Here is a 13,521-nt window from a genome sequence, read left to right as displayed (position 1 = left end):
AGCAAAACTAGAAATTCTTTTGGACAAAAAGGCAGGGCAGGCAAATGAAATAACAGTGGAGAAACACTTTGGGTCTAGTGATCACAATCCTATTAACTTTAAAATGGCTATGGAAAAAGGATAAGCCTGCCATAAAAAGTTATAAGTTTTTATTAGAGTAAGGCAAATTTGGTACAAGTCAAGCACTTTCAAAAAGTTGATTGGAATAGACGGTTCATAGATAAGAAGGACATCTGACAAGTGAGGGCTTTCAAGAGTGTGATGACGACAGTTCAGAGGCATTATGTTCCTGCTAGAGAGTGAGGGTAAGCCTGGGAACATTAAGGAACAATGGATGAATAAAGATATTGAAGTTGTAGTCAAGAATAGAATCTTTTTTAGATACAGACAACTTGGTTCAATTGAAACTCTTAAATCAATATAGAGAGTGTAGAGGCATTCTTAAGACAGAAATCAAGAAGGCAAAGAGGGGATAGGAGATAGCATTGGCAGATAAATTTTAGGATAATCCAAAGAGATTCTACAAATACATTAAGAGAGAGAGTGAAAGAGAAGGACTTCTTAAAAGATGAAGGAGATTGTCTTTGTGTTGAACCCAAGAAGATGGGAGAGATACTAAATTAATATTTTGCATCAGTTTTTAATGTGGAGAAAGAAAGAAATTTGTCTAGAGAATGCAGAGAAATAAACTTTGATGTTTTAAAAACAGTTCACATTACAGAAGAGGAAGTTCAGGAAGTCTTAGAGAATATAAAAAGGTGGATAAATGGATGTAGGTTTGCTTGCTGAGCTGGAAGGTTCGGTTTCAGACGTTTTGTCAACATAACAGGTAACATCAGTGAGCCTCTAGATGAAGCACTGGTGGTATGGCCCACTTTTTATTTATGTGTTTAGGTTTCTTTAGGTTGGTGTCATCATTTCCTATGGTGATGTTGTTTCCTGTTCTTTTTCTCAGGTGTTGGTAAGTGGAATCCAAGTTAATGTGTTAAACAGAAAGTGGGTCAAAGCACCAGTGCTTCATCTTGAGGCTCACTGATGATATTACCTAGTAAAGTGAAAATGAACTTTCCAGCTCAGCGAGCAAACCTACAATCAGAACCTCGGCCTGAGCTACAAATCTTTTCAAAACTTGCTAAGGTGGATAAATCTCCAGGACTTGATTTAACGTATCCCCTGAATATTGTGGGAAGTAAAGGAGGATATTGTTGGAACCTTGCAGAAATATTTGGTGAGGTGCATAACGACTGGAGGATGGCTAACATTGTACTTTTGTTTAAGTCATGTTGTAAGGAGAAACTGGCAAACTATAGACATATGAGTCTGACTTCAGTTGTGGGTAACTTGTTGGAGGCGATTACAAAATATCAGATTTATGGACATTTAGAGAAGCAAAGATTTACTGGGGATAGTCAGCATGATTTTGAGTGAGGAAAATCATGTCTCACAAACTTGATTGAGTTTTTTGAGGAAATTACCGAAAAGATTGACAAGGGCAGAACAGTAGACCTTGTTTACTTGGAATTTAGCAAAGCGTTCAACAAGGTTCTGCATGGTAGGCTAATTAGTAAAGTTAGGTCACATGGGGTTCAGTGTGAGCTCGCCAATTGGAGACAAAAAAGTGACTTAACAGCAGGAGACAGAGAGTAATGGTGAAGAGTTGCTTTTCAGATGGAGGCCTGTCACCAGTGCTGTTCCACAGGGATCAGTTCTGGGTCCTGTTTTGTTTGTCATTTATATTAATGATTTAGATGAGAATATAGCAGTATGTTAGTAAGTTTGTGGATGACACCAAAATTGGTGGCATAGTGGATAGTGAAGAAGGTTTTCTAAGTTTACAAGGGGATCTTGATCAAATGGGTCAATGGGCTGAAATATGGCAGATGGAGTTCAATCTGAATAAATGTGAGGTATTGCATTTTGGTACAACAAACAAGGGGTAAGACTTATACAATTAATGGTAGGGTCTTGGGCAATGTAGAACAGAGACACCTGGGGTGCAGGTACATAATCCTTTGAAGCTTGCATCACACAGCGACAGGGTGGATAAAAAGGCATTTGGCACACTTGCCTTCTTTGCTCAGTTCTTTTGAGTATAGGAGTTGGGAAGTCATGTTGAGCATGCACAGAACATTGTGAGACCTCTTCTGGAATACTGTGTCCAGTTGTGGTTGCCTAGTTATTAGGAAGGATATTATCAAGCTGGAGAGGGTTCAGAAGAGATTTACCAGGATGTTGCCAGTTATGGAAGTTTGAGTTACAAAGAAAGGCTGAGACATTTTTCACTGGAGCATAGGAAGTTGAGAGGTGACCTAATATAAGTTTATTAAATAATGAGAGGTATAGATAGTTAGTGGTAGTTGTCTTTTTTGAAAAATGGGGAATTTTAAGACAAGGGGGCACATTTTTAAATGAGCTTTTAGAAGACGAGAGGCAATTCATTTTTTAAAAACACAGAGGGTGGTTAGAGTGTGGAATGAACTTCCTGAGGAAGTAGTGGATGTGGGTACAATCACAACTTTTAAAAGGCGTTTTGATAGGTACATGAATAGGACAGGCTTGGGAGGATATGGGGCAAGAGTAGGCAGGTGGGACAAGTTTAGTTTGCGATTATGGTCGGCATGAACTAGTTGGACTGAAGGGTGTGTTCCCATGCCGTATGACTATCTGCAACAACTATTTAGTGATTGTAGTGGAAATGAGTGTGGCTATGTGCATACATGAATATTGGTTTGTAACAGAAAAGGACTCAGTCCTAGTTTTCTCTACAGGCATGTCCATACCACTGAAACAATATCTAGAGTAGTTGTCTTCGATCAGTGTGTTGAGAGAAGGTGAGCCATTTGCCACAAAACTTTTTTTGGGAAGCAGCACTGGTCTACTTGAGAATTGAGACTGGGTCTGTGCTTTCTCATCTTCCCTAGACTTTCAGTGTCTATCATTGAAGGCAGTATCTAGTGATACCAGGCATCTCTATCATGGGGTGGGATGAATAGCTCAAAGTGTCTGGTGAACAGAGCCATCACTCAGTGCACTGGACGGTGAGTCTATCACATTTGGGCATTGCTGGGCTGAGCTAGTTAGATTGTGCACCATTGATACTGCAGGTTGTCAGGGCCGTGTCTGAACAGAGCTTGAAAACACTGTGCGGGAGCTGCAGTTTGCAGAGTTGGCCCTTTGTTGGAGCAGAGTTCGGGGCGAGGGTTTCAGTTCTCTGCCTCACCGAGCACTGCATGGTGTGGGATAGCTGCTACCACTGAAGACCGGGCTTAGTCTATGGGACTGGGAAACATAGCAACTGCTGCTAGGTGGACACGTAGTGATGAGGCTACATGGGGGCATCACTAACCACATCCAGTGCCTCCATTCCCATTATGGCAGAGTAAATGCCACGTTTATGAGCAATCAATTCAGCTGAAAAGTTGGGTGTGCTGTGAAATTGTCTCTCATATCAAAGTGTACCTAGATACTGAAAACAATTAGGAACCACTAACCTAGACAGTGTTCCTGTGCCAGAATTTAAATATTTGACAAATTGCCTCCCATTACCCTCCATTCCTTTCCATTCAATCCTCTTTGTTCCCCATGCTAGATAATAAAGGAAAGTAAAGAATTACGTTCCCATTTTTTGTTATCCTTTTATAATTCGGTCCCCTCAAAAGAAACTAATCCAAAGCCTCTCCAATTATCACCCTGTTTTCTATCCTCATTTCCATATTATAAAAAGAAAACAAAAATTTGCATTTATATCAAGCCTTTCATACTCTCCGGACATCCCATAGTGTTTTATGAACCAGATGTGTTTTATAATATTGAAGGTAAATGCAATAACCAACAGCAAGACACACAACATTAAGATTAATGACCAAATAATCTACTTTAATGTAATTGGTTGAAAGTTAAAATTTTAGCCAGGCTATTTCTTGAATTACCGGTACATGGTTCTTCTCAGTTGTCATGGGATTTTCTACGTTCATTCAAGGGCAATCGGAACATGGGTTTAAAGTCTCATCACAGTCCATCTATACTACATTTATATCAGTCTAAATTCTTCAGAATGGCGCTGGAGCCCAAGGCATCCTGATGGGAGTATTACCACTCGAATCAAGGTCCTTCAAGGTGCCTCTCAACTGTGTCCATATCTTCAACAATATCCTACTCTAAACCTCTCCAGTACAGCATCCATCCTTCTTAAATTAGGCTGAAATGGCTCAAGCCAAAGTCATGAATTATATTTGCCGCAACTGTGAACTTCAGACATTCTTTTTGATGGGTTAGTCATGCTGATTTCCGCCAAAGCATCTGCCATTGTTTACTGGCAACTGTGGCCGGTCATGTTTCCAGTTTTTTTAAAATTACTGTTATTCATTCACAGGACCTGGGGATTGCTGGTCAGCAGTTACAGATAGCATTTGTTATCTATGAAGGCAGTTAAGAATTAACTGCATTGCTGAGAGTCTGAAGTGACATGTCAGCCAGATTTTCGGTAAGTAAGAATGGCAGATTTTCTTCTCTTAATGACATTTAAAAACCTATCTGGTTCAATAATGACAAAAAAGTTAGTTAAACCAACTCTTAATTCCACATTTTATCTACCATATATACTTGAGTAATAGTTGAATTTTTGACTACTTTTTAAAAAGGTTAAATTTATGGGATCGACTATTACATGGATACTAATAGTGAGTGGCCTAAACCTCATGCCCGTCAAAACTCATACCATCATTAGCAGAAGCCTAACTGATCTGTAAACAAATAAAGAAAACCAAACAATGAATTATGGCAATTCTAAAAACCCAGAGCAAAGCGCACCAGCTGATGGACCGGAAGACCCAGTACAGAGCAGGAGGACCGGCAGATTGGAAACCTGGACCGGAGTGTAATGACCGGCTCACTGACGCATAAAATGCTGTTGATCTGTTAACAGAACTAGGGTCAACTTTTACACAAGATATAGAAAATTCCAATTTTTGGCAAAAAATAGTAGGCTGACTTTTACACAAGATGGACTATTACTCGAGTATATACAGTAATTCATATTTCGCCATCTGCCAAAGTGCAATTTAAAACCATTTCCCAAGAACATGAGGATGGGGTTTTGGATTGTTAGTCCAGTCACATTACTACACCCCACCAACTTCCTCAATGCTATACTTTTCTTGTACATAAATGCCACAATGTGAAGGTGCCAGTGTTGGACTGGGGTGGACAAAGTTTAAAAAAAAAAATCACAACACCAGGTTCCAAATAAACCTGTTGGACTGTAACCTGGTGTTGTGTGATTTTTTTTTAACTACAATTGCAGCAGTGCATCTCCAATCAACAGATTCTCTTCCCTTCTTTGTACTACAACCCCTTGTTCCTATTCTCTTTCTTAACTGCATCAACTTCCACATACATACAAACATAAATAAAACCTCTACTCCCCTCCAAGTAATTATTTCAACATAAATCAGGCAATTCAGTACTTCAGCACTGGCTAAATGCTAATGATCAAAAACAGCAATTTGTGTTTGGTATTCACAAAAAGTAGTATTCAAATTTCTCATTGCCCAACATATTTTACCATGTGCAACATGTTCAGCATTAAAGCTCATATTAGCTTTCATTCTCCATAAAGTCTATGAATGCATTGGTCACCTTAGGGCTTTTATGTGTCCCTGCCTCTGGGCCAGAAGGGCTGGATTCAAGTCCCAACTGCAAGTGAGATGTGTCACAACATGTCTGCGCAAGTTGATTAAAAATATTTGTTGCCCTGTCCCACCCTATTTCTATACTCACCTCCAACCCAACTGCTCCTTCCTCTGTTTCTCGGATACTGCCCTTTTCTGCACTGGCATTTCCAGAAATGATAGACCCAGCAGCTCTCCAGGTGTACAATGTAGAATATGTCCTTAAATACCCCTACACCTCTCTAACTTCAAGAAGTCTAACTCACACGTCCACTGACCTCAGTCTAAATCCTGGGGCTCCTACTAACAGGGTGAACGGCGAACTCTTAAGCAAATTGCCCTCATTCTGCCACATTATCCTCCATGCTTGTACCGTATTTATGATAATCGTACTTTCACAATGCTCAACTACCGACCTCATCTTATCCATGAGCAGTAAGTTTATGAGTGAACATTTCACCTGCGAGGTCTCCACATCAAGCCATAATCGACTTAAGAGTCATTTTGCATCCATTCGCCTACATATGACAACAGGATGCCTATTTGATATCTCCTCAAATCTGAGAAGTCCACACCCCCCATATTTTGCGGAAGTTTAATTAAACGGTGCCTATGGCACTAAGTAAATGATCCAAGCCATCTCGCAAACCGCCGCAGCACCTGTTGGGTAATAACAGCAGGAACATCCGTATAGGATTATAACCGAGGAAGAACATTCATTTTAATCAAGGCTATGCGGCCTAGCCACAATGTGGGTAGTCCCTCCCATTGCTGCAAGTCCTGCTTTATCCTCTCTAACAGGTGCACAAAGTTCGCTCCGTACAGCTGCCAGAAGCGAGGGGTAATAAAAATTCCTCAGATAGAGAAAACCTGTGACCATTTAAAAAGGAAACTCCATTCCATCCTCCAGTTTCAGTACCTCTGATGCCACCCCACGGACATGACTTCCGATTTTGTCAAATTTCTCTTGTAGCCTGAAAAGCTACCGAATAATTTAATCTTTTGTATTAACTAGGGTATGGATTTTTCGGGATTAGCCAAAACCAAAGGACATCGTCTGCATAGAGTGATTTTGTGTTGGTGCTGTTATTTCAGGGTCTTTTCGGATAGCCAGTGGTTCAAGTACCAAGGTAAACAGTAGCGGTGACAGAGTACAACTGCTGCCTTGGGATTTTTATATAACACCGCCACCCATCTGGCGAAAGCCCCTCCCTGGACCAAAATGATCTAGAACAGCAAAGAGATACGACCATTCCACCCAGTCAAAGGCCTTTTCTGCATCCAGGGAGACCACCAAATCTGGAATCATTCTCTGCTAACATATTTGCACTGTATTCAACACCTGCCTGATATTATTGGAGGAACTGCAGCCCTTGACAAAATTCATCTGGTCCTTTTTTTATAATAACGGAGAACACATTCTCCAGTCTCAGAACAGCTTTGATAGAGTTTTAAAATCCACATTAAACTACGAGATGGGTCTATATGATGCACAATCCTTAGGGTCTTTCCCTTTCTTTAAGGTGAGGGAGATATTAGCCTCCCTAAGGAAGGGTGGAGGACAGTGCTGCCTATAATGAATGAGTATACATCCCCAGCAGTGGTTCAGTTAACACATGCACAAACTCCTTTTAAAATTCAGTCGGGAATCAGGCTGGGCCAGGTGCATTACCACCTTGGAGCTGCCTTAATCGCCTCCTGCACTATCAGAGGTGAATTTAACAGGGAGGCCTGATCTGCGCTTATATTCAGGAGGTCCAAGTTTTCAAAGAAGGATTCCATTCTCACATCTCCATCCCCACAGACCGCCAATTGGTATAACTCTGCATAGAACTCTGAATCCTGCATTGATCTTCCTCAATTCACAAGGAACCTTACCAGTACTCTCTCTGATAGACACAATGGACTGTGGAGGACTTTTCTTCCTAGCCAGGTATCTATCTGGCCTCTCCCGATACTTAAACAGCCTTTGCTTTGCAAAAGAAGACCCCTGTCTTCACCTTGTGAGAGCATTGAGTCCAGAGAGCAGTGACCCGTTGCAATTTGACTGCGGAAGATCTGGTAAAACATGCTGCTTCAGCTACTTTCAGCCAGGCCTGGAGCATCTGCCGCTGCTTTCCCGTCTCCTTTTTTTGTTGTTGTGTATGAAATAATCATATCCCTTAAGAATGCTTTGGTGGTCTCCCAAACCACCGGTGGCTTGCTGGCTGTACCCTGATTGATGTCCAAAAGAGCCCTGAATGCCCTTGCAATATACTGTACAAAGTTGTCATCTTTTAAGAGAAACAGATCCATGAGCCATTGCTGCATGCCTATTCCACTACCTTTGGTCTTAACATCTAAATATGCTGCTGCATGGTCTGAAATAGTTATGCTCCCAATTCTGCAGGCTGACACCAAGTCCATACAAACTGACATAACAAAGAACATATCAATTCTTGTGCAGCAGTTGTGCGGGCTGGAGTAAAAGATAAAGTCCCTTCCATTTGGGTTGAGGCACTTCCACACATCCACTAGCTCCAACTCCTCACACAAGTCTGTTAACTATGTAGACTGCAGAGGTGTACCCAACAGTCCTCTTGGCATCCTGTCTACTCCAGAGGTTCATCAGACAATTAAAGTCCCCTTCTATAAATCGTAGAGCGCACCCCAAGAGCCATTAAATTTAAGAAACTGCATCAACTAAAAATTTGAGAGGGTGCGCTGGGGTACAGTAATGCGCCGGGGTTCAGGATGCCATACATTTGTGTCAGCGTGTTGAGAATGACGAACTGTCCATACTCATCCTTAATTTGATCTGTCACTTGAAATGGGAGGTTCTTTCGTACCAGTATGGCTACTCCTCTGCTTTTGGAGTTAAAAGGAAAGAAAGAATACCCTATCATATCCCCCTGCTGTAACTTCAGATGTTGCCTATCAGTCAAATGTGTTTCTTGCAACAGTGCGACAGACAACCCTAAGATTTGGGAGCACGGCTCCCCTTTATATTTCAAGTGCACCACCCAAATAGATCGCTAGCCATGACCACCCACTATAGTCTGTGGTTCCCCCAAGAGGAAGAAGCCCATTCGGTGTGTGACAAGTGGAGAGAAAAAAAAACAGATTTTAATCAAATCTAAAGACTATTCCTGCCAACACTACCAAAATTACTAAAACTAAAAAAAACTAACGTCTACTCCTAACTTAAACAAATAAACACAAAAAGCACAATTCCCAGAGATTCCCCCCATCTGGCCCATAGGGGGCATTCACTCCCAAACATCGTAATACCCTCCAGTTAAGGCCACACTCGAAAACCAAGCAAGGAAAAGAAACCATTTACACTCCTACAAGTTAACAATAGACGCCCATTCCTCCCCCTCCTCATTACGTAAAAACAAGGACTGCAGATGCTGGAAACCAGATTCTAGATTAGAGTGGTGCTGGAAAAGCACAGCAGTTCAGGCAGCATCCGAGGAGCAGAAAAATCAACGTTTTGGGCAAAAGCCCTTCATCAGGAATAGAGCTCATCTCAACCCCATCTCATCTCAACCCCACACATCTTTACATCAAAAAGGAGTAACCATCCCTCACCCAACAAAACAGAGCAATAAAATAACCTCCAAACACCAGATATAATATAAATCATACAGGATTTTACCCTAAAGCAATGCCAAACCTGTAAAGCCAGAGACCCCAAAAGGGAGAAGAACAAAGAGACAGAAGATACAAAAAGTTATTATGTCATTGTCCATATGCCTCTTTTCCTCCTCGACCAAAGTCTATCATTTTATAGAGTTCAAAAATTCTTTTACTTTTCCCCATCAAAATTGTAGACAGTTCCCTCATAATTGAAACAAAGCACTGCTGGGTACCTCAAAATGTTTAAAAATCTCTTAACCTTTTCTTTACAAAAAGTCTTCCTTTTCTTAACGATGGCCCAAAGCCATAGCCTGTGGATCTCTTCCCAGTCTGTTTCTATTATTTAATGCTGGAGTCACACTGGGATCAGGTTGGGGTGCTGGGCTGGCCAGGATCTGCACATTGTGGTCTGGTAGGCTTGCACCCCACTCACCTGTCCTGACGCGGTCTTCTGGCCCAGCAATTCCAGAAGCCACCCCTCGAGGAAATCAGCGACGTTTTCACCTTCACGCTCAGGTGAACCCAGATTCTGCAGATTTTTTCGCCAACCTGGATTTGAGGTCGTTTACTTGTTCCTGCAGGGCCTGAACTGGCCTTCCAAGGTTTGGACGTGTCCCTCGGGGTTCTCCGTCGTGGTCTCAGAGGCCGTGGTCCTCTGCGCCACTGCCTCCGTCTGCTGATCCAAGGCCTGGATCTCCGGCTCATGCTTTGTCAGCATGGCAGTAAATTGGTTCCTGTGCTCCCTCAACTTTTTCCACAGAGTTTTGCAAACTCAGTTATTAAATTCTGCTGCTCCACTGAACTCAAGGGGGCTGCCATGTTAATAGAGGTAATGGCTACGTGTATGCCTGACATGGCAGGGGAGTGCCCTGCTTGCTGCACTCCCCTAGATCCCTTTCCCTTAGATGTCTTCACATCAGCTCCAGAGCTTCCAAATCCTAACTTAAAGGGGTCTGGGTGCTCTAGCTACTTTATGCTGCAAACTTTCCTCAGGGGTGACTAATTGGGGGGAGGGGGGGGGGGGTAAGAAGTCCACCTTGCCTGGGGTATGGCACAAAGCCCAACACAGCAGACTGTCACCATCTTGAACTTCCCCCAGGTTTGAGATTTATAATTGGGCATGATGAGTTTTGTTCTGTATTTCAATTCAGAACATAGCTGCTGACTCTGTCCTCATTAAAAGGAACATGCTACATTGCCAAACACAAATCTTTCACCTGACAAGACAAAATGTCAAATGATAAATATAAAACACCAGGTTGCTGTGTGAAGCCTCTCTCCCACAAAAAAAACGTACTGTTGACCCTTGCCCGCTTCATTAAAAGCCATCATACTTTGTGAAAAAATAGATGCCAGTCCATACTGTTAATGTTGCCTTCTAACAACTTTACTTTTAGAGAATTTTTAAATAAAGTGCAAAAACAAAACATACCCATTCTTCTTGGGCAAGAACGCTTCCATTTCAAAGAAAACATTGCGTCGCTCTTTGATATCATTATTAAATTTCTGTATAACTTCAGCTTCTTCTACATTAGCAGAATGTTTATACCTATGTGAAAAGCAATGTTTAATATGTTGTACATGTTAGATAGACATCCTGATAAAGAAACATAAGTAAGTTATTACAATGGTATATGGTTTCTAGCTACATACAGGAATAAGAGTGGCTTCTGACAAAAAAGATCTGAAAGTTTGTGTGACAAGGAACCATGTAACTATAGCACTTTATGTTCAGTGGTGAAATGTAAATGCTTCTAAAACACTTCAAATAGGTGAAATTATTAGATGCAAAGAGTTAGTTTTTCTTTTGTTTACCTCCCATTACAACAGTTGAGCCAATGCTTTGTAATATGATTAATATAGCCTCAGCATGTTCACATTCAGTGCACTTTATTTGGAACTCACCCTGCATCTGCCTTGTTAAGGGCAATAATAGAGTCATCGAGATTTACAGCATGGAAACAGACCCTTTGGTTCAACTCATCCATGACGACCAGATATCCTAAATTAATCTAGTCCCATTTGGCAGCATTTGGCCCATATTCCTCTAAATCCTTCCTATTCATATACCCATCCAGATGCCTTTCAAATGCTGGAAATGTACACGCCTCCACCACTTTCTCTGGCAGCTCATTCCATACACACCACCTTTTGAAAAGGTTGCCCCTTAGGTCCCTTTTAAAATCTTTCACCTCTCACTTTAAACCTATGCTCTCTAGTTAAATGACTCCCCTACCCTGGGGAAATTAAGAATGGGTAATAAATGATAGCCTTGCCAGAAATGTGTAATGTTAAAAGATTAAATGGGAATAACTCTCTGGGCATTAATGTAATATTAAAGGGTTAAACTGCACTGCATGAACATTCTGGAAGTGGGTAGGGCAACAGTCATGCAAATGACCTCCACTCCAATTAGTCATTTGCTGCTACTTCCCGTGCTATTATCAAATTAAACTATAATTCAATCTCTTCCATTCAGAAATGCTTTCATAAGCCATCCCTCAAAGCTAGGTATATCACACCTACATTGTCTTAAGGAATCACGGAGTCTGGAAATAGTCTGCATGATGATTCCCCAGGATTCGGGCACTTACATTATCTCTGAGGAGGATCTCATCCAACCACTGTATCTGGGGTAACATGTGACTGTGAAGGAGTGACGGGAGGGGGGGGGGGGGGGGGGAGGGGGGAGGGGAAGGGGTGGTCAGGGTTGTCTTGAGTGGCATGTGACTATGGGGGAAGTGGCCAGAGTATCTGTGAGCATGACCAACTGACCTATATAAAGGGGACGTGTTTTCTTTGTTCCGGACCTCTGACTCAACTTCACACACCTGCAAAGAGGGTCAGAATTTGGTGTTTGCGAATTGCATCTAGTGTGTGAAACCTCAGAAAAAAAACCTATGAAGCTTACACAAACACATACTTTTAAAAAGGCTCAGAAATTAAATTTACCTCAGACAGCAGCCAAGTCGGAACAATAAAGCATAATAGCATTTACATAGTAAAATTTTGCATATTAAAAGATCAACATATAACACATATGACCATCTGCCTTTAAAGTTCTGTTAAAATGCAATTTATGTATTCATATGTTTCAACCAAGCTTTTCACTTTCTCTGGCGATAGAGGTTCAGTCAAATCCCTCTTCCAAACACACATGCAGTAAATCAGCCCCTCCCCTCCACACACACATTTCTTTTACAGCTACCCCCTCAACTCTGACCACAAGTTATCTTCCCAAGTCTCATCCTTCTTCCTGCAGCCCCCACCTACTCAATAGCCTGGCCTTTCCAATAGACTTACAGGAACAAACTATCCTGGTGCCCCACAGGTACTGAAAATTTCTACAAAAGTTACTGGTCCACAACCAAATTGTAATGGTGTTTTCAAGTATTCCAGAAAGGAGAATTGAACCCCACTGCACCTGCCCCCTCCCTGGAATCCTGCCTGCTAAACGTCACTAAAGGTACACTCTACTGCTTGCCCAATTTCACATTTGTCCAATTATCAGGCTCTCCAACTTACTCAATGAAGTCTGCAAAACCTTGGAGCTACAATACGTGGCGAGCAGTACAGAATGCCACCCCAATTGCAGCTCCCAGAGTCTGCTCCCACCCTCGTTATGTCCAGAAGATCTCTGCCAATTCTCCTCCAGGCTTTGGCTGCGATGTAGGTCATGGCAGCCAAGGGGAAGTGGTGCTTGGAAAGAGGTATACCTCCATTATCCAAAATGGAAAAAACAAATTTCTATTCCCCATAGTTAAGCACTCAAGCAACAATGTCAAATACTGATCTTTTCAATTAAAGACAAATGAACTTTCAGTCTATCTGGAAACATTCAAGATTTGGTGCTAATTTGCATTTTCAGATGCTGGCCCCAGGGAAGGGTTCCCAACTTCAGAAAAGTTTGGTTCGGATATCCCCAAATGGTTATGCTTCTAGATCAGAAGGGATCAATTGGCTCCCTTTTTTATTCAACTTCTCCTGTGGTTGGTTGCAAAGTCAGTCAGTCAGTCAGTCAGTCAGTCAGTCAGTCAGTCAGTCTAAAAAAGGGTCAATTTCCCCAGCCAAAATATATTTATTTTAAAAGGAGCCAATTTAACCATGCTGTGATTCAGAGAGTGAGACCTTATTAGTAGCTATGTCAAAAAGCTATTAAACTATGACCACATATTTGCAGATTGGAAGAGATTAGTCCAAAAGTTTAAAAAAAGTCCAGATGAATACATTG

At 41.6% G+C, this 13,521-nt stretch overlaps 1 protein-coding gene across 4 annotated transcripts in view; it reads right to left on the bottom strand.

Moving 5' to 3' along the window:
• Window positions 1-13,521, bottom strand: part of LOC122562676 (transmembrane protein 120B) — a 66,791-nt gene that overhangs the window by 39,460 nt on the left and 13,810 nt on the right. For 3 of the 4 annotated variants that reach the window (XM_043715739.2, XM_088000045.1, XM_088000046.1), the window contains one exon: window positions 10,723-10,839. The exons of the other annotated variant lie outside the window; for it this stretch is intronic. In XM_043715739.2, the coding sequence (XP_043571674.2) occupies window positions 10,723-10,839 (117 nt within the window). The remainder of the gene's footprint in view (window positions 1-10,722; window positions 10,840-13,521) is intronic. 4 annotated transcript variants of the gene reach the window in all.

The sequence above is a fragment of the Chiloscyllium plagiosum genome, unplaced genomic scaffold, assembly GCF_037043375.1.
Source record: "Chiloscyllium plagiosum isolate Xiang-an unplaced genomic scaffold, Cpla_swu_hap1 HiC_scaffold_24, whole genome shotgun sequence".
Classification (NCBI taxonomy): domain Eukaryota; kingdom Metazoa; phylum Chordata; class Chondrichthyes; order Orectolobiformes; family Hemiscylliidae; genus Chiloscyllium; species Chiloscyllium plagiosum.
The sequence above is the reverse complement of the archived record's forward strand: the minus strand, read 5'-3'. Positions and strand labels throughout refer to the sequence as shown.